The following is a 25,036-nucleotide window of genomic DNA, read 5'->3' on the forward strand; positions in this document are numbered from 1 at the left end:
TAAAATATATTCTCTATATCATATATTTCTCATTTTAGGAAGCTCCCAGTGTTCAAAAAACACACTCTAATAATCACATAAGGAATTATCTACAAAATAAAATTTTATTAAATTAACAAGTCATTCTTTAGATTCCTTACCAAGGGCAGATCTGGTAAGAGAGGACTAAAGTCTTCAGAACATCTTTTACTTCCAGATGATAATTTTGCTGTATCTGCAACTTCACCATTGGGCAATATACCATCTGCAAACCATACTCTCTTCTGTTCTTTGGAACATAATCCTAGATTCAGTTTCAAAAACAAAGCATTTTAACTTGGCAATATTGCAATGATTTAATATAAAAATGGGTCAGAAAATGTTTTCAAAAGCTTTTGCTACCTATTATCAAGCCTAGAGAAATGGCCGTGTGTGCAGCTGCCCATAGTGGACGTCTTTCTAATTCATACCAAGGCAGGATGAGCCTGGGAAGCACGTACTCAGAAAAGGAGTGGACAGGAGAGGTTATTTCTTAAAGACAAAGGAGGCAGATTTAAAGCCTATATTATTAAAACTAATTTGTGAGTGTGGAGTGGAGACTGAATAAAATTTAGGGACTAAGGCGCAGGAAAGGAAAATGGACTATACCAGAGCATGATAGATAAGCAAAGAAAAACACTTGGAGAACAGAAAGAGGCATAAAAATTTAAAAAATGAAACAGGATCACTTGTGCATCAGAGGTCATTTCTTTTAATTTATTTGATGAGAGAAGCATAATATATTTTATTCTTATAATGTAGATATTAAACTTTATTAATATTTATTAACATTTTCATCCCATATTTGGAGGAAATAACTAGATATCAGCATGAATATTTGTTATTTTGTTATAAAGCACCTACAAAAGAAGGTTATAAAAATTTTTGCCAGATGATTTTAGAACAATATGAAGATTAAAAGGATTAATATATCTAGTTTCCAAAATACAATACAGAGTAACACTGAAAAAACTAGAATCATATATAATTTTTGCATTATGAGTATACAAATTAAATAAGGTATCTTTCTTATATTTGCAATACTTTTATAGTTTAATAATTCAGGATGTCAATATAGGAAAATACATAAATATTTCTAAAAACAAATTTATTCAGCTTTAAAACCATAATATGTAAGCATACATTTGTTCAGATGGAAAAAGACACATGGGATATGATTATTACAATAGCTTTAATTAACTCTGTTTCATGCACTTACAACTGTAAACCTACTTTTGCCCACTCCTATATATGCTGAATCTCCTTATTTACGTTATAATAATAAATAGAACATAGCTATTAAGTGAGAAAGAAACTAAAGTCCAAAATAATTGTCACAAGTATCTGAATTTGCCGTTAACTGACAGTTAAAGTCACTTTATAGCATGCAACAGACTAATAGTTGATGTTTAAAAATGTGAATGGACTTGACTCAAGATCCTAACCTACAACAGGTTGTAAAAAAGAACAGAGTCCAAAGATTTTAAAACCATTTTTATTCTGGTAAAACATACATTTAAAAACAGATTTTTAAGGAAGTGGAGGTATGCCAGGTTTTTACCTATTGTTTCTCAAACCCAAGCCTACCTTCTCCACCAAGCTCTCTAATGTCATGCTGGAAGTCTGCAAAGTGCAACTCCCAGACGCTCTTGCTAGTTGGGCCTAGTTAGGTTCCACCAATGGTAGGCACAGGTAGGAGATTAGAAGGTGAGAAGAGAAGGAATCCTTTCCTTTGAGTTCCTGCCAAGATTCTTGAAGTAGCGTCACCCCCAGATATAGCTGCATGGCCATGATTTTCAGGACTCCTTTACATCAACCCGAGAACACTCCTTCAGTCACCTGAGCACAAAGCTCATTAGTCTCCTTGATGGTTCTACCATTTGCTTGTTGGTGTTCCCCAAAGGTCACAGCACCAACCACATGGTACTCCAAACCCTGAATCCCAGGTCTGAGAACCAAGTACCTTCTGGTACTTCTGTACTGTACTCAGTACTGCTTCTCACTTTTTGTTCCCTCTGCCCTAGCGTTGGTGGTTGTTTCCTGCTGTTACTAATCCCTGAGTCACTTGAGCATAGCCTTTTTGCTCTTTCTGTCTTCTAATATACATGTATAACCAGTTTCCTGTATTAAATTCCTTCTGATATCTAGTCTGGCTTCTCTTTCCTCACTAGACCTTGTCAACACTAGAAATTTTCTATTTTAATAATTATCGTTAGTCTAAGACACAGGATTTTCTTCTAGTTACCTTCAACACTTGGCTGTTTAAGGGCTGAGATTGGTAAGGTGGTAGGTGAAGAAGGTACACTGGATGTCTGGGTCTCCTGCAGAGGCTGGATGGTGGCACATTCATCAGAATGATTAGATTTAAGATTAGAACCAGTTGGGCTCATCATCCTTTCAAATGCCTGAGCTATAACGGGGAGAAAATAACATTAAAATCTCAGATTTTTTTTAAATTTCAAAGTAAATATGATAAATATTCTATTTTTCAAGTTGTAAGAAGTAAGAAATCAATGACTTAGCAAGAAAAATAAGTGGCACTTGACAAAGATCATGTCCTTCCTTTGGTTGGCAGCACTCCACTTCAGTATAAGCTACCAATTAGTTATTTGAATATTATACTTAGCTTATGTTTGATATCTATTAAAGAAAATTATTGTTATTTAATATGACTATTTTTGCCTTTTACCCTTAGAGTCTATTTCTAACATAGTACAGAGTGATTCTTTTAAGACATAAATCATTTATCATTACTCTGTTTAAAATCCTTTAATGATTTCCCAACCCTTGGAGTGAATAATTTAAGTTTTACAATGGCTCACAAGACCCTACACAGCCTACATCCCGACCTCCTCTGCCTTCTGTTACTGTCTGACCTCATTTCTCACTACAATCTCACTTGCTCATTATGATCCAGCCACCTAGGCCTCCTTGATTTTCAACAAATCAAGAAGCACTCTCCTAGCTTAGGGTCTTTGCTCTTATTGTTCTCTCTGCTTAGAATGTTCTTCCCATAGATATTTACTAGCTTTATTCTCTTACTTCCTTCAAGTCTCTGCTCACATGTCATTATCATAAAAACTTACTCTGACCACCTTATAAAAAAAATACAGCTTCTTGCTTCCAATCTGTTACTATCTATCCCTCTTACACTCTTTTATTTTCATTTAGGATATTATCATCATCTGATATTCTCTTTGCCTACTGTCCGTCCACTTTTCCCAAATTTGTAAGCTCCATGAGAACAGGGAGTCTATTTGTTCTCAGCTAGAGTGCCAGAATATAGAATGGCACCTGAATATTGCTGAATGATTTTTCACCTGAATAACAGAACAGAACTGGTAGCTCTCCCTTCAGCATATCTCCAAACTGACCTGCTATAAATGCTGCCACTACTAAAATTGCCTTCCTTAAGTGACAGTAAATAATAGCATTCTTATGAAATGGCTTCCACTAACCAACTGAAATCCAAACATCTTACTTTGGGTTTCAAAATAATTTCCACCTTACCCTAAATCAACCTAATGGCACTCACACGCATGCTGCCTTGAAACTTAACAGTCTCAGCACAACTTCCTCAATGTCCATATCTCTATTCAAATTATTTTTTCTTCTTATGCTTCATGAAATGTGTCTCACAACCCGTGAGCCATCTTTCTTCTCTTATTTAATAATATTATCTTAAATGATCATTTCTACCATTTTCAATGCTAAAGGTGATATGAAAACAAATTATGTTTTCTTGTAGTATATAAAATAATGATAAAGAGAACTATAAATGAAATTACACGTTATAAAGATATCAAAACAGAATAAATAAAAGACAGCTAAGTAAACGAATTGTTTTCAAAAGAATTTCTTTGATAAACCATTGTTTGAGCTCAATAACCTACTGAGAGTCTTTAATGACTCTTGATCTTCTCCCCTTCTGGATTCTTACAGTCAGAATATGTATTAATGTCCACCTAAGAATCTGACCTATCTACTCAAATATTTCAAATCTTCCTGGCTAACAGCAGGAGCAGTTGTCTTCTAGGCCAGTGGTCGGCAAACTCATTAGTCAACAGAGCTAAATATCAATAGTACAACGATTGAAATTTCTTTTGAGAGCCAAATTTTTTAAACTTAAACTTCTAACGCCACTTCTTCAAAATAGACTCGCCCTGGCCGTGGTATTTTGTGGAAGAGCCACACTCAAGGGGCCAAGGAGCCACATGTGGCTCTCGAGCCACAGTTTGCCAACCACGGTTCTAGGCTACTGAAGCAGTGTAAGAAAAAACAGAACAACTATAAGCACTTAAGCTAACCTCTTAATAAACAATGGTGATAATATAGAAATGTAAAAAGATTTATACTCTATTATAATCTTCCAGAACACATGTCAACAGCAGGGAGTAAAGCAGCTTACCTCAAGCTAATAGACTCACATCAGAGCTTTTTGGAGAACTGCTGAAAAAATTTATCTTCATTCAAAAGAGAAAAACAAATTATTATCAGGTATTTACTCTCCTGGCTAACAGGAAGCACTGCCTGAGTTAGTACACAGGCCTGGTCTTTAAAAAGTCCCAAGTAATATTTGCTGGGAGTTAAATTGTCAACAAATTTTAGAAAATGCCAAGAAGTACTCAAAAGAACAAATGCGTATTTGAGGAAAAAAACACCAAACACACAACACACACACACAACTGTGAGAATTCAAGACCACAAAGATTATTGCTCATAATGGTAGCTAGCTAGGGAGCCAGAGAAACAGTAAGGAAACACATAAAAACAAAATTCTAAAATTGAGAAGGGAAAAAAATATGAGACAAAAATATACAAATAGTGTGGCAGTCCTATAAATTTAGATATTAGATAGATATCACTATCTTATCTTTTATTCCCATTTTAGGTTGTAAAGAGTAAGAACTATTATCTTGCCTGGTGCTATTAATATATAAGATTAAATACCATTTATTAGTAGGTATTCGATAAATGTTTAGATTAAGATGATAATGATGACAATGATGATGGCAAAAACAACAGGCAGATGAAATGCAGCACTTAGGGACTTGGTACCTGTTAAAAGTTAATGAAATGCCACTCCAGAAATTGAATGCTTCCTTTCCAAACTGGTAGCATTAAGTGTGACAGTGGAACAAAAAGAAGAGAAACCAAGCCTTGGGATGTCCCACCTAAGCCAGATAAGTCAACACTAGGTCCTCGCCTTAAGAAAATAAAGAAGTTTATCTTTGTCACAATCCAATTGTTTTAAGTCATACTCAATTACTTAAAGAAAATGTGAGGTTACTACTCACCTTTACTAATGGTTTCATAGCAGACCACACAGACTCTTGCTTCCTTTTCTAGATACTGCAGTTTACACTTCCTATTACAACAAACACCACAAAATACCTATAAAGAATAAAATATCAAATTTGGTTCTATTTCATGCATACTTATACCTACTGGAGGTAGGGGAGACCCAAAATCTAATGAACCAAAAAACATTTTTTCTGATTATATTATTTTTTGAATCACTATATTCATATATAGTTATTAAAATACTTTTATCTAGCCCTGGCCAGTATGGCTCAGTTGGTTGGGGCATCGTCCTGTACAACAGAAGGTCTCTGGCTCGATTGCTGGTCAGGGCATATGCCTACGTTGTGGGTTCAGTCCCCCCTCAGGTCACAAGCAGGGCAACCAATTGATGTTTTTCTCTCTCTCTCTCTTTCTCTCTAAGCATGTACTCATCTGAGGTTTTTTTTTTTGTTTGTTTGTTTTGTTTTTAAAAAGCAATGTTGCTTCTATAGCCAACTCTCAGGAGTTCACAATTAAGGCAGCCAGAACACAAATGAGGTCAGCTTCACTGTTCAGAACCTTGTGTAAGCCAATTGTTTTCAGTGTTTACCTAACCACAACACTAACTACAGAGTAGTTCTGAAATTAAATATTCAAGGATAAATGGAAATCTGAATTGAGAATATTTGATGTGTTAATGTTAGGCAGATAAAGACAAGTATTCTTAGATTTCACAAAAATTAGTAAATAGTGTTCCTCATTTCTATTATGTAATATCCATGATGATTTGACATTTATTCAACTCTCAAACAATCTATAAAATGATAATGCTTTCTATATTTCCATGTAGGTGAAAAACAATGATTTTAAATTAATTGAATTTTTAAATAATCTATTAATGAGCTTTTCCATCACATAGAATTTCATTTAAAATGTCTCAAAAGAATAAGATATAAAATTTTTGTATGACTTACCTTCCCACATGCTCGGCAGTGGTGCCGCCGTTTTGTAAAGGTGAATCTGACTTGGCAGTTCATACAGTTTGGAGCTTCTGAATCAGGAACCCAAGTAGGCTGTTTCTGGCCCAAAACCAAGCCTTCTTTGCAAGTGTTTACAGGTAGAGATTCTTCATTTGCAGTTACAAGACTGGATCCACTTTCAAAATTACTTTCTATATCAATGTAATTAGAGTTAAAACTAACCTGAGGATTGGTTATAGAATTTGTAGTGCAAGTTGTTGGAGCAATGGTTATGCTGGGTTCACTTTCAGGCACAGTTGGAACATCTGGCTTATTTGGTTCTTTTGAACTCCTTGTTCTTGATGGAATGCTAAACTGCTTAGGTCTGGCCCCTCCAACATAAACAGATTGACTGTTAAAATCAGAGACTGACAATTCACTAGTAATCTCAGATTTACTGCTAACTAATGCTTGTTCAATTGGAATTATACTTTTTTCCCCTAAAGAAAGGCTACCAATTTCTGTTGTATTTTGTTTATCAACTGTTTCACCAGGACTTTCCCCAGTAGCTCCTGCTTCAGCATTGAAATACATATTACTGACATTTCCATCATCTACGCTTTTCAAATCTATCTCATTCATTTGAGATTTTGAGTCATTTACAGTTTCTTCAAATGAATTTATGTTACTTGTCTGAAGATATTGTTCAGTTAGAAAGGCATCAAGTTCAGCATCACTAACTAGTGTGCCACTTTTTATGCCTTCATCAATATTAAAGTAACCTAAGTCTTGTCCATCAATATCATTGCTTAAAAAAGTGAGAGCTTCACAATGATTGGAAGACTCTGGGGCATTTGCACCCAAAAGCTCCATTTGAGATTCTGCTGCTGTAGAAGTACTGGTGTTGTTAGAGTAATCCAAAGAGTCAACTCTGATTTCCTTCTGGTCAGGATCTGCCTTTCCATCTCCTATCTTTTCAATTAATGGCTGAGGAAGTAGGTTTTTACATTTTTCTTGTTTCAAAAGATCAGTCTCCTTCAATGGTTCCCCACCCAGAATAACCCTCTTCTCTATTTCTTCATGCACAGCCACTGCTTCTTGTATATTATCTTTATGCTCATCCTGATGTAAACAATCACCATGTGTTTTACTTTCAATCAATGATCCACACAAAGACCCAGGTACTGGAAGACAGGACAATGAGGAATATATATCTTCACTTGAAACATGTAAAGCTGAAGAAGAATCTTGGATTACATCTGTATTATCTTTAAGATCTAAATTTGAGTCTTCTTTTGCAGATTGTTTTATAAATATAGCAGTCCTATCTTCTTGAAAGAAGTCAGGTAATTTGAAATTTTCATCTCTTGAATTTGAATCATTTAAGGATAAACTTTCATGTTTTGGAAGACTGCAAGGCAAAGCATTTGGGCTGTCTCTTTCTTTTAAACATTCTGTGGCAGCTATGACAGCCACATGTGCCTCCTCTTTTACCACACAGCCATCCGCTTTTACTAATTCACATGGCTGGTTCTTGTGTTGTAGGTTGTCTTTGGCGTCAAACATTTTGGAACTTTGTTGAGTCAAGGCAGATGGCATGTTCAAATCATCAACTGGTTCTAACTGATTAGAGATCTTTATATCCTTTAAATTTTCTTTTCCACTATAATTACATGAATCTGAAAGAGTTGTATCTATGTTTATATTCAATTCGTTCGTTCCACTGATTTCTCTATTTTGTAATTCAGAGTTGACATAATTTTGTTCTTCTCCGACAGCATTATTACCATGGTCTGTTGATGAAACACAAAGAGTTTCTGACACTGAAGATAAATCCAATCCAATCAAAGAATCTGCACTAGACTTAAAATCATCTGGCAATAATTTTTTAATATATTCTTCATTATTGGTTACATGAACTAAGTTACCCATGTCACTTATCAGATCACAGACAGGTTTACTACATCGTCCCATATATAAAGGCTGGATTTCATCTGAAGTGCCACCATCCACAGAAGAAAGGAGATCAAGTCCTGTTACGTTTTTCTCATTTTGTATAGAAGTTAGTCCCTCATCTGTTTTTTCGTTCAGTGAAATCTGATTTGTTTCATAGCATGTTTCTGATGAGACACAACAATTAATGCATTGCTGATCCTTTGGTAACAGTGAAGTTAACTGTGAGGAAGCCAACTCTGAAGAAACTGAACAGTGGTTAGAATCATATGCATTTTGTGCATCCTGGAGATAATCTTGTTCATCTAATTAAAATAAAGATACAGTGTTATTCAGGAGACCCAAATAAAAATTATTACAAAGATGTCATGTTTCGAAGACTTCCAAACTAACAACTTTTTTAGAGATAGAGTACTCTCTTGCAAAATAGTAATAACATCCAAAATTATTTTTATTTGGATTTAAAGTACTTGGGGTTTTTACTTTTGACTGTCAATATCATAAAGTGATAGAAATTCACTCAAAATAACTCAGTTAAACTATAAAAATCAATCTAAGGAATAACTGAAAAAACAATCTACCTTTATTGTTCCACCTTCCAGTTTCCTAGTCTTCATTCTAAGAGGTGGAAAATACCATCTCTCATAGTAATGAAATACAAACTTATGTAGAGCTTTCAAGTTACTTTAACTGGTTCATAAGTTGGTTTTAAAGATCCTTCTTTTAGCTAAATTTATATCTGGAGAAAAACTTCTAGTTACCTTATTTTTATTTCTGGCTATTTGTTCCATTCAGTGTAAGAATAAACTAATATAATGAAATACGTGAATCTTTTATAGAAGATAACCATGTGGCCAAAATCAAAACCAAATTTTGCTAAGAGTACTCTGAATTAAAGACATTTTTAAATTTCATTAGTGACAAAAATGAAAAACCAACAAACCTGGATTCTGTTCAAAATCATCAAGGAGTTTGTCCAAGTCACTGACTGCTGCTTTAAAATAACTGTCCATCCTACTTGTAGACTTATTCAGAATTTAATTCTTGTATACCTAGAAAATAAAAAGTATAATAGTTCCTTTAATTCTCTAACATATAAGTATTATGCCATCTACTGTATGCCAAAAAACATAGTCAGGATATAGACACAAATAAAATTTGAGAGTATTGTTTTGAGGCATCTATAATTTAGTTGGGAAATTTGCCTCTATATATACAAAAAAAGAAAAAAGACATGAAAACCAACTCTAACAACATAATATGCAAACATTAACTATTATAAATTTTGAAACACTTATATAAATAACTCATGGATCAAAGAAAAATTCATAAATGAAAGCTAAAAATAGTTATAAGCACCATATATTAAATAATCCTAGCTAATAAAAGAGTAATATGCAAATTGACCATCACTCCAAGACACAAGGTGGCTGCCCCCATGTGGTCAAAGATGGCTGTCTCATGTGGACACAAGATGGCCACCACAAGATGGCCTACAGGGGAGGGCAGTTGTGGGCAGTTAGGGGTGACTAGGCCGGCAGAGGAGGGCAGTTGGAGGGGACCAGGCCTGCAGGGGAGGGAAGTTGTGGGTGATCAGGACAGCAGGGAGGGCAGTTAGGGGTGTCCGGGCCAGCAGAAGAGGGAAGCTGGGGGAGACCAGGTCTGCAGGGGAGGGCAGTTGTGGGCGATCAGGCCAGCAGGGAGGGCAGATAGGGGTGACTGGGCTGGCAGAGGAAGGCAGTTGGGGGAGACCAAGCCAGCAGGGGAGGGCAGTTGGGGGGAACCAGGCCTGCAGGGGAGGGCAGTTAGGGATGACTGGGCCAGCAGGGGAGGGCAGTTGGGGGTGACCAGGCCTGCAGGGGAGGACAGTTAGGGGCGACCAGACTGGCAGAGGATGGCAGTTAGGGGTGACCAGGCCAGCAGGGGAGGGCAGTTAGGGGCAATCAGTCCAGCCAGGGAGCAGTTAGGCGTCGATCAGGCCTGCAGGGGAGTGGTTAGGGGTGATCAGGCTGGCAGGCAGAAGCCGTTAGGGGCAATCAGGCAGAGGCAGGTGAGAGGTTGGGAGCCAGCAGTCCTGGATTGTGAGAGGGATGTCCCAGATTGGAGAGGGTACAGGCTGGATTGAGGGACACCCCCTCCCCCCGTGCACAAATTTCATGCACCGGGCCTCTAGTATAAATATACTACATCTAGAAAAAATACTGCATATAAAAACTTGTGAGACTCAGCAAAAGTAGTACTTCAACAGATACCTAGGGCCTTAAATGCCTATACTAGAAAAAAAAGAAAGATTGAAACTTTATAAGCTTAGAGCAGAAATTAAAGAAATAGAAAACAAGAATTCAAGAGAGAGGAACAAGAAAACTAAAAGTCAGTTTTATGAATAAAGATGAACCTCTAATCTGTGTCAGGAACTCCATCAAATGAGCCTGAGGCACCCTAAAGAAATCTTATCAATGACTAATGTGATAATATCAAAAGGACATGGGAAACAAGCTGAAGTGCACCCACTGGCTTAAATGGGACAACTGGACATCAAATGAATGAAGACTGCAAAGGACTGAACATAAATCAAATAGATAAAAAACCAAGAGATCATAATGATGCTTAAAGCCTAAACAAAACAAACCCCCACCCACTGGAGGGTTGCTAGGGTACTAACCCATTAACTCTGAAATTGATACATTAAAGGAAAAGAGCCAAGAATTTATCCTATCCTTTATTTACAAAACATGCTTTACCATAACAAAATAGTTGCTGAGGGAAAGTCCTTTAGATAAGAATGCCAATTAATAAATAAAGAAGGATATTAAAATCATCTCCTCACAAACCCTAATACCATAAATGGATTAGGCAATGGCTATCAATGGGTGAAATTTAGATGAAAGGTTGGAGGGTAAGTATAATGGTGGGATCAGTCCAACACATCTGAATCCAGTGGTCAATTTCACCATCAATAAATACAGACATACCAGCCTGTCTGATGTGGCTCAGTGGTTGAGCATCGACCTATGAACCAGGAGGTCACGGTTCAGCTCCCAGTCAGGGCACATGCCCGGTTGCAGGCTTGATCCCCAGTGGGGAGCATGCAGGAGACAGCCAATCAATGATTCTCTCTTCACTGATGTTTCCATCTCTCTTTCTCTCTCCCTTCCTCTCTGAAATCAATAAAAATATATTTAAAAGAAAAAATCATATCATTACAAATAGAGGCAGTTTTATTTGTTCCTTTCCAAAAAGTGTACCTTTTATTTCTTTTTTTCTTTCTGAATTATAGAGGATTTCAATACATACTAATTAAGAAATGAGTAAAAGTTCTGAATAAACACCTCACCAAAGAACACATACAGATGGAAAATAAACATATTAAAAAATTCTCAACATCAATTTTCTTTAGGGAACTGCAGACTAAAACATTGAGATACCGTTTCATATCTATTACAATGACTAAAATCCAAAAATCTGACAAAACCAAATGCTGCAAGGATACTGAGCAGTAGGAACTCCCATTTATTGCTAGTGGGAAGGCAAAATGGTACAGCCGCTTTGGAAGACAGTTTGGCAGTCTCTTACAAAACTAAACCAATTCTTACTATATAACCCAGCAATCATACTATTAAGTATTTACCCAACTGATTTAAAGATTTATGTTCACACAAGAACTTGAATGTTTACAGCAGCTCTATCCATAACTGCTAAAATTTGGAAACATCAAAGATGCCCGTAAGTGAATAAACTATGATACAACCATGCAATGGAATATTATTCAGTGATATAAATAAATGAGCTATGAAAGCCACAAAAAGACATACATAAAACTTAAAAGCTTATTTCTAAGTGAAAGAAGCCAGTCTAAAATAATCTATATACTGTACAATTTTAATTGTATGACATTCTAGAAAAGGTAAGACTACAGAGATAGTAATAACATCATTGATTGCCAGTATTCTGGGGCAAGGGAGGGTTAAACAGGTAAAAGCATAATGGATATTTTAGGGTGATGAAACTATTCTGTATGATACTATAATAGTGAGTACAAGACATTAAGCCTTTGTCAATACTCATAGAATTTATAGCACAAAGAATAAACCTCAGTGCATGCTTATTTTTTAAAAATTATTAAGGTCAGGGGATCATCCAATGGAATTCAGAATGTGACAAATGAATCTATCTAGATGTGTTACAAATGTATAAAACAAGCTCACTGGAATGGAGAAATAAAGTGCTATCTTGGGAAATGAGTGGAGTATGTTTAATACTAAAGGCAAAAGGAACACGAGCATTGTACTTTAGTTGATAAAGTTGTTTCACATGAGGGTACAGGTTAACAATTCTGAAATCATCATACATGTATACTGGAATTCAAATTAAATAATTTGATGGCTGATGGTGGGAGCCAGTTTTCTCTCTGTTAGAAGGAAAGGTTATAAATAACCAAGGAAAGGAAGCTACAATGATCTATGTAGTAATGGATTTGAGTTTAAGACATCAGTATAAACAAACTCATGTTTACCTTAATATGGCACAGATGATTACACATAGAAATATATATAGATATTTGTATATAGATAGTATATATACATATACATACATATACATATACATATACATATACATATACATATACATATACATATATAGCTCTGTCATTTAGGAGAGCATAGAAGCAAGACATCTCAATGGCAACAATCACAGTTGGTGCCCAGATCTCGGTTTCTCCAATAAAAGGAACCAAGATTCCTCAGAGAAATGGCTGATTCTAAGACTGGGGCAGGAAATATACAAGATGAACATGGAGCATCTTGTAATGCCAAGAAGTAAGAAAGTACACGCACATGCATGAGCGGAAGTGCGCACACACACGCGCGCGCGCGCACACACACATACACACAAAATGTAGGGAGTATGTCAAAGGGATATAGGAGTCAACTGAAAGAGCTCCCCAAAACCAAAGCTGGAACAATTTGAATAATAAAATAAATAAAGTAGTACTGGATTATAACCCAAAACTTTAAAAAAAATCTATGAGATAAATGATTAAATAAGTAAATGGGAGAACAAGACAAATTTCCCATGTAGAAAGATTCCAAATAATGTACGTAGATACTTTGTTCTTAAGGAAGTGGAACATAACTCGCTACGCAGGTGTATGCTGCACACAGTGACTTTCTAAAGAGTACAGTATGAAAAATAACTTCACAGTGGAGAAACCTGACAAACACTACCTCAAGCCAGAGGACCAAGGTTAAGATCAACAGTGACAAGTCATAATGATAGTCTGTACCCTTGGTATGATGTGATGAGAATGGCACTTTATCTCTGTTGTCTTCCTCCCAAAATATATTACCACAATCTAGTTATGGGAAAAACATCAGACAAATCCCAACTGGCATTCTACAAAATAACTGACTAGTAATCCTCAAAACTCAAGAGGATCAAAACCAAATTATGTCTGAGAAACTGTTACAACCATGAGGAGCCTAAGGAGATGAAACTACGCAGTGTAATGTGGTATCCTGGAACAGAAAAAGTCTATTAGGAAAAAACTTAGGTAACGTGAATAATGTATGGACTTTAGTGGTTCCTTAATCATGACAAATGTACTATATTTATGTAAGCTGTAATAATAGAGAAACTGGGTATGGAGTATATGGGAATTCTGTACTATCTGTGCAATAATCCTTTAAGTCTAAAATGGTTCTAAATTTTTAAAAAATGAAATGAAAGCATTGGAAAATAAAGTTGAGAAAATATTCTAAGAAGTAAAACAAAAAGAAAGGGATGGAGAATAAGTGAAAATATTAGAAAATTAGAGAACCAATCTAATAAGGTCTAATATTCAAATTACAAGGAGTCCAGAAAGAAAGTATAGGGAGAAAAGAAAGAAAGTGGCAAATAAAATATCCCAGAACTGAAGGATATGGTTCCTAGGTGAAAAGGGTCCATTTAGGGCCAAACACAATTAATGAAAAACCTTTGCCAAGGCACATGATTATGAAATTTCAGAATACCTGAGTGGTTTAACCCTTTGCACTCGCTTGCTTTTTTCTCGATTCCTTTATTCTACTCGGGATTTAATGCTAACCGTGTCGAGTCACACTCGACATAAGGGAAGATCACACCACTTCATACTGCAATATGCATCCCCCACCTTTCCTTTCCCCAACACTCTTGACCACCCCATCCCATCCTGCTTTCCTTTTTCTCTTTTCTAGGCACTTATTTACTTTACAACCTTCTAACATTTTGTATAGTGTATTTATTACATTTATCGTTTACCATTTAGAACAACTCCCTCTGCAAATTTAAGCTCCATGAAGGTAGGAATATTGTATTTTTGTTCACCCATATATTCAAAGTATCTTGACCAGTGCCTGCCACATAAAAATGTTTAACACATACTTAGTAAATAAATATAAAGCTTCCAGAGAGAAATAACAGGTCACATACAAAGGACTGACTATCATTTTGGAAGTAGACTTCATGATAGCAAACTAGAAGCAAGAAACAATGGAACCATGCCTCCAAAATTCTAAAAGTAAATTATTACAACCTAGAATTCCATAGTCAGCTAAGCTATCAGCCAAGTATAACGGTATAATAAAAACACATGTATAGACATGTAGAACCCTGAAATTTTGCCTCCCATTCAGTCTTTCTCAGGAAACTATTAGAAGATGTACTCTATCAACATGAGGGAGACAGCAAGGAAGTGGAAGACCTAAAATCCTCGAAACAGGTTACCCAACACAAAGACAAATGGAATTCACAGATCATAAAAGGACACACTCTGGGAAGAAAGCTCTACAACTGGCCTAGAAAGGAGAGCAACCCATCATGATTGACACAGAGTGACAGACAATTACAGGAGAGATACTGCAAAACAAACATTGCCCAGCTGGGTGTAGCTCAGCGGTTGAGCATCGACCCAGGAACCAAGAGGTCACCGGTTCAATTCCCGGTCAGGGCACATGGCCAGGTTGCAGGCTCGATCCCCAGTGGGGGGCTTGCAGGAGGCAGCCAATCAGTGATTCTCTCTCATCATTGATGTTTCTGTCTTTCCCTCTCCCTTCCTCTCTGAAATCAATCAAAATATATTTTTAAAAAACACATTATCTGATGTGTTTCAATCTACAAAAAGGAGATTTATCTATCTTATCTGAAGGATTGTTAATAGGAACTCCAGGAAAAACAGAAAATCATATAAAAAAGTAAATCTATAATAATAAAAGCATAATATGCTAATTAGACCAGCCATCCTTCCAGATGACCTTCTGGATGAAGCCAGGGCTGTGAGGGAAGCCCGGGTCCCGGGTGCCAGAGGGAAGCCGGTGCCAGCAGCTGGGGGAAGGAAGGCCTACTCTTACACAAATTTCATGCATCTGGCCTGTAGTATTTTCATAATAGACTACCAGGCTCAGCTGTATACAACATTTACACAATGATGTCAACACTAAATAATGACTTAACTAAAAATTAACGTAACTAATTTATGAATATAAAAAAGCGGGGAGGAGCAGTGCAATGCAGTGTTTATAGGTGGAGGTGGTTATAACAAACCTATACTCCCATCTTCTATATCAGAAATTGGTACATAATATCTAAAACTGTGGTAGGATGGGGGCAGAGTAGGGAGACAGCTGTATAAGCAAGCATGCTATTTTAAAAATCAGAGGCAAAAAAAGAGTTGAATAATCATTTATTTCAGGAGCAGCCTTCCTCAATAAGGAGTCTATGAGAGAATTAAGCCTTAATGCCCTAAGGCCGTGGTCGGCAAACTGCGGCTCTCGAGCCACATGCGGCTCTTTGGCCCCTTGAGTGTGGCTCTTCCACAAAGTACCACGGCCTGGGCGAGTCTATTTTGAAGAAGTGGCGTTAGAAGAAGTTTAAGTTTAAAAAATTTGGCTCTCAAAAGAAATTTCAATTGTTGCATTGTTGATATTTGGCTCTGTTGACTAATGAGTTTGCCGACCACTGCCCTGAGGCATCCACTTTATGTAATAAATTAACTGCTCTTCCATGCATCTAAAGTATAACTAGTTATATAACACCCTTGGGGGAATTGAGAAAATAGTTACTCAAATCATTTTCTGTATTTTGTGATTCTGATGAGGAACGTTGATTGAGAAGGGACACTTCCGGAGAATGGGATGCAAGGGAGAGAAGGACTGATGCAGAGGACTATTAGTTTTCATTATAAGTCTTGTAATAATACTTAACTCTTTAAATTATGTACAGGTATCTCTTTGATAAACAAAACCATTACATTAAAAATAAAATAGTAAAAAGCAGTAAGGGAACTCTGAATATAGAATGTACAAAAAAATAAAGCACAGGAACTAAAAGGTCTAGAAATAGTTTTTCATTAGAAAAAGCTAAGGAATTTTTTTAAAATTATGCAATTCAATAAATACTATCCACAAAGTATCTCCATCTATATAGCAATGTACTAAGCATTATATTATTTGATGCCTAAAAATATACAATAAGGTAAGATAATTACAAAATAATAGCATAACCCAACAATTCATAGGTTTGATAATGCAAATACTGTACAATGAAACCTTTTAACATGAAATGTTATTAAGCTGCACATACTTCCCATTTCAGTCCACCAAGATGTACATATTGTGCCAGTAATCTACCATGGGCAGTAGAAGATACAAAAGAAATATAAGATATACTCCCTATTCTAAATAAGTTTATTATATGTATATATGATAACCTGTTTTAAGTAATATGTTTACTCACTGGGTCATTTATATACACTAAGATTTACAAACAAATATTTACCATGTTTACAAAAAAAGTTTTTTATAAATGTCTTCATGATTTTAAAAATTGTCAGCTACATGGAAGATTAATAAAAAAAAATCAACAGAACAGTAGTAAGGAGACTCCTAAAATGTTTAAGGTAACAGATGATGGGGACCTGACCTGAGACAGTGCAGTGCAGATGGAAAGGAGATAGATATAAAAATGGTTAGAGAGTAGGAACTATTGGAGAGTGAAAGCAAAGGAGAATGTAGGGTTACTGCCAGGTTTCCACTGTGGGTGACTGCAGTACCACTGGCCACGACAGGCAATACAAAGAGGAACAGAACTGAGGAAAAACATGAGTTCACGTTTGGACTGTTATTTGATGTAACTTGAATACATCCTGGGGGAGATGTCCAATAGGCAGTTGGATATAAGGATCTAGGCTTCAGGAAAGAAGTCTGAGATAAAGAACTGGGAATTGGCAGCAGAGATCACTTAGGAAGAGAATATAAAAGAGGACAGGAGCCTAACATTAGATAACTAAAGATCACAATTAGTATTGCTAAAGTCACTTTGTGTACTTCTATAGAAAAATATCCAATATATAATATTAAATGACAAAAAAGCAAAATACAAAACTTCATGCTTAGTACAAACCCATTTTTACAAATATGTTGTAAAAAAATAGTACTAGCAAAGGCACAGGAAAAAAAATATATAGAGAGAAGCAAATGCCAAACTGTTAATAATGGTATCTATCTGAGAATTCGTGCTCGGGTGGGGTCTGGCCGGCCAGCCCCAGTGGGGGCCAATCGGGCCGGGTCGGTGGGGGGGAGGGGACATGGGAAGTTGGCTGCTGGCCCAGACCCCGATCGGGGCCCGATTGGGGGCCGGGCTGGCTGGGATGGGGGGCCACAGCAGGTCGGCCGGCCCCACCTCTAATGGGGGGGCCAGGAGGAGGTGGGCCAGCTGCGGGGGCTGATTGGGGGTGAGGCCGGCCGGCCGGGGGGAGAGCCCGAGGGCAGTTGGCTGTCCGGCTCTGCCCCCAATGGGGGGGGGGCAGTAGGGGGCGTGGCCATCCAGGGGAGAGGCCACAGGCAGTTGGCCAGCCAGCCCCACCCACATCAGGGTGTGTGTGGGGGGGGCTGATCGGGGCCGCAGGAGGTTGGGGAGGTGCCAATCAGGGCCCCAACTGGGCACGTTGGCCACTGCAGTGGGCGTCACTTGGCTTTTATATATATAGATATGTCTCTATAGCATTTTACTTAAAAAATATACAATTTTTGTAAACAGGAAAAAGAAAGATTTTATCCTTTTCTAAAAAAAATTATAGCATGTATCCTTATAATATGAAAAGATAATAAAATCTGTTAGAAAAACAGTTGGACAGTAGACTATTTATTAATGGGCAAATAACATGAACAAATAACTAGTAAGATTATGAAAAAATTTTCAATACACAATTTGCACTCTCAAAATACTGTGAATTAAAACACATACTGCCCAACTAGCAGGGCTCAATGGTTGAGCGTCAACCTATGAACCAGGAGGTCCCAGTTCCAGTCCCGGTCAGGGCACATGTCCAGGCTGCCGGCTAGATCGCCACTGGGGGGCATGCAGGAGGCAGCCAATCAATGATTCTCTCTCATCATTGATATTTCTATCTCTCTCTCCCTCTCCCTTCCTCTCTGAAATCAATAAAAATGTACTGAACACACACACACACACACACACACAAAACCACATACCATTTGTTGCCTACTAAATCAGAAGATAATTTTTTTTCCCCAAAATTATCCACTGAACCAAACTGGCTAGGGCAGAAGATTTTTTAATAATAAAAGTTCTCAATGTTGACAAGGGTGTGTAGAAAGAGCACCTCAGGCCCTGACTAGGAAGCTCAGTTGGTTTGAGCATCATCTTGATACACTAAGGTTGAGGGTTTGATCTTTGGTCAGGGCACATACTAGATGTACCGGTTAATAATGGCGGATTTTGTAATCAAAGAAAACATGATAATTTCAAGAGAAACATCAAAAGTGCTTTATTCAAAGTAATGTTCATCGCTAGCTACACATTTGTGGATACTGTCCCAATAGAACTTTTCTTGTTTTGAGGCAAACCATTCAGAGACCCAGTTTTCCACTTCTTCATACGATTTGAAGTGCTGCTCAGAAAGTGCGTGTGCCATTGATCAGAACAAGTGGTAATCTGAAGGAGCAAGGTCTGGTGAACACAGCGGGTGGGTTAATACTTCCCAGGCAAGATCTTTTAATGTGTCTTTAACTTGTTTTGAAGTGTGTGATGGTGCATCATCATGGAGCAAAATTACTTTGCTGTGTCTTCTGGCACATTCTTGTCATTTCACGATCAAAAAGTGTGGTTCAAATTAAGTATTTGTATCGATCAGTATTAACGGTTTCACCTGGTTTTAGAAGCTCATAATACACCACACCTTCCTGATCCCACCAAACGCAGAGCATTGTCTTCTTTCTGAAGCGATTTGGCCTTGCAATCAATGTTGATGGTTGACCTGGATCAACCCATGATTTTGTGCATTTGGGATTCTCAAAATAAATCCACTTTTCATCGCCAGTCACAATTCGATGCAAAAAATACTTTCTTTCATGACGTTGAAGCAACATTTTACTGATGACTTTTCGGTTTTCCATTTGTCTTTCGTTCAGTTGATGTGGCACCCATTGCCCTTCCTTTAAAATCTTTCCCATTACTTGTAAATGATTGGAAATCATTTGCTGAGCAACGTTTAATCTTTCTGCAAGTTGTTTTTGAGTTTGACATGCATCTTCATCCAATAATGCTTGTAACTGTTGGTCTTCAAACTTTTTCAGTTAACCTGGACGTTCTTTGTCTTTCACATCAAAATCATCACTTTTAAAGCGTTTAAACCAGCGTTCACAAGTATCTTGAGATGGCGCATATTCACTATAAGCCTCCCGAAGTTTTCAGCAGCACTTTTCTTCAAAATAAAGTAATGAATTAAAACTTCCCACAAATGCTCTTTTTTTGGCACAAAATTTGACATTTTTAAGTGTAAAATTATCTATGATGTTAACACCTTTAGAAAATTTGACATATGAAGTTTTGAGGCTTGTTGTCAATACAACAAAATAGCATACATACCAAATCGCATATATATCAACATATGTGTAACTCCATCTATTGAAAAAAATCCGAATTATTAACTGGTACACCTAGTACAAGAAGCAACCAATGAATGAATAAATAAGTGGGACAATAAATCAATGTTTCTCTCTCATTCTAAAATCAATAAAAATAAGTAAATAAAGTAAAAAGAGCATCTCAGACACACTAATAGAAGTAAACTGGCACACTCTTTCAAGTAAACAATGTGACAATATCTATCAATATTCTCAAAAAGATTCCTAAAATTGTATCTAAATTCTTTTTAGAAATTTAAGAAAACAGTCTTAAACAACCAAAAATATGCAAAGATATTTCATCAAATAATTAATTGAAACAATCTAAATATCAACATTAGGACATAGCATAAAATTATGCATCAAAAGTAATGTTCATGTCTATCAAAACTTTTTTTAAAGTACATACTCTATAACTAGCAATTCTACTACTATAGAAACACTAGCACTTGTGCAAAGAACACATCACAAAGAACTTTCATTGTTGCAATATTTGTAATAGTATAAAATTGCAAAGAATCTAAAAGCTCCTCAGTACAAGAATGATTAAATCAGCTTTCTCAGACTGGGGGTCCAAGAACCCCTGAAAATCCCCAAGAACTTTTTAGGGGTTCTGTGAGGTCCTTCCTTTTCCAAATATCTATCTGTGTAAAGCTGAATTTTTTAATATTCTTCAGCCTAAACAACATAGCACACCAGACTAACCAAAGAAGCAAATATGAGAACGCAACTGTCTTCTATTAAGCCAGACATTCAAGTTATTTGCAAAAATGTAAAACAATGCCACCTTTCTCAGTAAATTTTTTAAAGGAAATAGTTATATTTAATATATAATGGATTGTTATTGTCATTTTTAATGAACAAGTAATTTTTTTAATGTTTTGAGTTTTCATTTCTAAAATGGTAAACACTGCATTGGAAAATAAAACTTTTAGTCTTCGATAATTAAAAAATTTTTTTTAAATATTTTAAGAGAGAGAGGAAAGGGAGAGAGAGAAACATTGATGTGAGAGCGAAACAGTGATAGCCTCCTGCATGCCCCCTACCAGGGATCTGAGATGGAGCCTACAACCGGGACATGTGTCCTGACAGGAATCCAAAGAGCCACCTTTCAGTGCACAGGACATCGCCCAACCAACAGACATGCTAGCCAGGGCTTCAATAATTTTTGTGATGACAATTAAATGGGAATTTATCTTTATTTATAATGTACCTGTTTCAAAAGATATTCTGTTCACATATTATTTGTGTAATCAAAAAAATCAAAACGTTATGTTTATAAAGTTTTATTAACACATGGGAAAATTCTTAAAATATAATTTTAAGCAAGAAAAGCAGGCAAACCAACTGTATACAAAAATTTTATCTTAATTAAGAAAATATCATGGCCCTAGCCCCATGGTGGGCAAACTGCGGCTCGCGAGCCACATTCGGCTCTTTGGCCCCTTGAGTGTGGCTCTTCCACAAAATACCACAGCCTGGGTGAGTCTGTTTTGAAGAAGTGGCGTTAGAAGAAGTTTAAGTTTAAAAAATTTGGCTCTCAAAAGAAATTTCAATCGTTGTACTGTTGATATTTGCTTCTGTTGACTAATGAGTTTGCCGACCACTGCCCTAGCCAGTTTGACTCAGTGGATAAGAGTGTTGGCCTGTGGACTGAAGGGTCCTGGGTTCGATTCCAGTCAAGGGCATATGCGGGTGTTGCTGGGCTGGATCCCCAGTAGGGGGTGTGTAGGAGGCAGCCGATCAATGATTCTCATCACTGATATTTCTCTCTCTCTCCCCCTCTCCCTTTCTCTCTGAAATCAATAAAAATATATTTTTTAAAAAATGAGTTTTGAAAAAATATTTTAAAAGCTCCAAGATGGAAGTCAAAACATTGTGGTTAATTACCTTTAAATAATGGGAATATCATTGATTCTTTTTCCTTATTCATTATTATATTTAGAATTTTTTGACATTAGCATATAGTTTAACATGGGGGGAGGAAATAAAGGAAGAAATTGGGTGGAAAATTATATAATACTTCTAGATCAAACCCTTAAACTTCTGCCAATTCAAAAAAAACGACGAGTTGAAAATAATAAATGAAGGAACCTAATTCGACCAACAAGTTGCCTGTTAAGTAAAAACATTAACTTATCAAATTTATGGGCTGGGTTTCCCTAAGAGTCTAACAAGAACATTCTGAATCTGGAAAACAATGATTTGCAATCACGGAAATACAAATAAGTTACTAGTTTAAAAGTTAGGTCCTCTTTCAGCATTTTTCGAAGGTACCAAAGAAAAGGTGGCGGAGAAGGGACACCACCGCATCCTTCCGGTCTGAAATGATGAGAACACGGACCGGGGCGGGAGGCACCCGGGGCGATGACAGATTCGTCGGGGCGGGGGGTCGAGTCCTTTCAGAGCAAAGGACTGAAGTCCCGGGAGCCGGCGCAGCCCCTCCCCTGGGGCGACAGGCGGCCCGGGGGCTCCCTCGGCGGCGTCCAGCGCTCCGGGCGACCCGAGTCGGCAGCGCCGGCCAACAGCCGCCGAGATTGCCCTCCAGGCCCATCCGGCCTTCCAGGCTTTATCGAGGGGACGCGAGGCTGGAGGGTCGTGACTCCCCGGCCCGCTCAGGGGGGGGTCAGAAAAGGAACCGGTCCGGGCCCAGGCTCGGTCCCCGGAGGAAGAGGGCCAGACCCAGACCCGGGGGGCAGAGCGTCCGGCGGCACCCCGCCCCCCTCCGGGAGGGCAGCAGGGCTGAGGAGACGCCAAGATGCAGGTCCCCAGGGCCTCTTACCTCCCCACGCCCCAGCGATGCTCTCCGGGCACTCGATGCGACGCCGCACCGGAGCGAGGAGCAGCCGGACCGGAGTCCCGGGAGTGTGCGACGTCGGCTCCCAGGTTAGTTTCCCGACCTGGGAGTGAGCGCCCGGCGCAGGCGCGGAGGAGGCTCTCCTCGGCTCACACGCCCCTCCCTCCGGCCGCGGCCTCCGCAGTCCCGAGGCGCCTGCGCGCTGCGCTGCGGGGTCTGAGCCCGAGGCCCCAGGGAGGCCCGAGGCCACTTACCGGAAGTGGCTGAGGAGGACCGGGGGACCGGTGAAGATCGGCCTCAAGTCTGGACTCAGTTTCCCACTAGCTGCTTTAAAACCGGGATCGGGCAGCGACCCGCGTCAGGGTCCGGCTTCCTCTGCCCTTGGCTGACCTAGCCGCAGCCTCCTCCGCCCCAGCCTCGGGAGTCCGTGGAGCCAGAGCGGCGTTCCGGCCTGCACCGGGCACAGCCGCCTGCCCGATGGCAAATCCGGCTTTCATCCGCGCTGCTGTCCTCGAAAACCTAGCTTTTTTTTTTTTTTTTACATTAGATTTGTTTGCAAACCCCCCGCGCTTCCCCGGCCGCAACGAAACGCCTCTAACCCACCCCGCGCTCCAGGCCCTCCCGCTGACTGGCCATTTCCCTCGCGGCGCGGTCCTTCCCTCTCCTTGCCGTAGTTCTGCTTTCCTAACACTGGCCACAGAACAGCTGCCCGCCCTGCTAAAACCAGAAGCTAGCTAATCTGGTGGAGCGGAAAACAAAACTGTCATGCATGTGATGCAGACGTGTGCTTGTTGAGCTTTACTGTTTGCAGCACACGTTTCCTATAAATTTATTTTTTTAATATTTTTTATTGTTTAAAGTATTACATATAGTAGTACATATATCTCCTCTTTTCTCCCCCCATTGACCTTACCCCAGCCTCCCCTCCCCCTGTCGCATGCCCTCATCCCCCACCACCCCCCCACCCCCCCAGTGTCTTGTGTCCATTGGTTGTGCTTATATGCATGCATACAAGTCCGTTGGTTGATCTCTTTCCCCCCACCCCAACACTCCCCAGTCTTCCCTCTGTAATTGGACAGTCTGTTGGGTGCTTTACTGCCTCTGTATCTATCTTTTTATTCATCAGGTTATAATGTTCTTTCTTTTCCATAAATGAGTGAGATCATGTGGTATTTTTCTTTCATTGCCTGGCTTATTTCACTTAACATAATGCTCTCCAGGTCGTTTCCTATAAATTTAAATGAGGGAAGAAGAAACATCTCTGTACGGGATCAAGGTATCATTACAGGCTGGAGGGGAGAGAACCCAACAATGGCCGAAAGGTTTCTCCAGCTCAGTTTTCACACCGGTCCTTCAAAAACTCCACTGGTCACAATATCTTAGAGAAGTATTTCAGTCAGATGGGATTAAGAAGGGAGATTTGAGAATTGGTGTTCACATCCTAAATCTGCAATTTACAACTATAAGTTTATCTTTCAAAGATAGTTAATGTTGATTTTCTTTCTCTAACCTTTATTTTCCTAAACTCTGAAATGCAAGCGTGTGGTTTTAGTTCACCAGTGAAACTTACTAGTTGCTCAGAATAACTTATTGAACATCTATGTGATGGGCACTGTACTAGATGCTTTGCTTAGTCTCTCATTTAATCCTACACAGGAAATCACAGAAAATTCTATTACAATTAAGAATAATTTTGCAAAGTACAGGCTGTATTTTCTCTTCTTTGTGTTAGGTGTTGTTCACAGATTAATAAAATGAGGTCACTGTGTTTATGGAACCACAGTCTAATAGCAGAGACATACATATACGTGTGTGTGTATGTGCATATTTGGGATAAAAGTATATTATACAGTGTGAGGATAAATAATAGAAATAAAGCACACTAAGACCTTAAATAGGTAAATGGGAAATGTATATTCATGAATTCAATTCACAAAATAAGAAATTTAAGTGCCTACTACATATTTTCCTAATGTTCGACTCAATAATGAAATGAAGACCAAAGAGCTATTTCCCATGGATCTAATTAGTCAGTTTGTTTAAAATATGAATAAACACCATCGGTGAGGGTAGAGTGAAATAAG

At 38.2% G+C, this 25,036-nt stretch overlaps 1 protein-coding gene across 1 annotated transcript in view; it reads right to left on the minus strand.

The window, feature by feature from the left end:
- The window catches only part of ZFYVE16 (zinc finger FYVE-type containing 16), a 45,371-nt gene extending 22,305 nt beyond the window's left edge, over nucleotides 1–23,066 (minus strand). The window contains exons 1-6 of the mRNA XM_008161984.3: nucleotides 22,938–23,066; nucleotides 9,157–9,265; nucleotides 6,276–8,518; nucleotides 5,316–5,412; nucleotides 2,264–2,428; nucleotides 141–283 (exon numbers count right to left, since the gene is read on the minus strand). Of these exons, the coding sequence (XP_008160206.2) occupies nucleotides 141–283; nucleotides 2,264–2,428; nucleotides 5,316–5,412; nucleotides 6,276–8,518; nucleotides 9,157–9,226 (2,718 nt within the window). The 5' untranslated portion in view covers nucleotides 9,227–9,265; nucleotides 22,938–23,066. The remainder of the gene's footprint in view (nucleotides 1–140; nucleotides 284–2,263; nucleotides 2,429–5,315; nucleotides 5,413–6,275; nucleotides 8,519–9,156; nucleotides 9,266–22,937) is intronic.
- Nucleotides 23,067–25,036: the final 1,970 nt, after the last annotated feature.

Source organism: Eptesicus fuscus, chromosome 4 (assembly GCF_027574615.1).
Source record: "Eptesicus fuscus isolate TK198812 chromosome 4, DD_ASM_mEF_20220401, whole genome shotgun sequence".
NCBI classification, from domain to species: domain Eukaryota; kingdom Metazoa; phylum Chordata; class Mammalia; order Chiroptera; family Vespertilionidae; genus Eptesicus; species Eptesicus fuscus.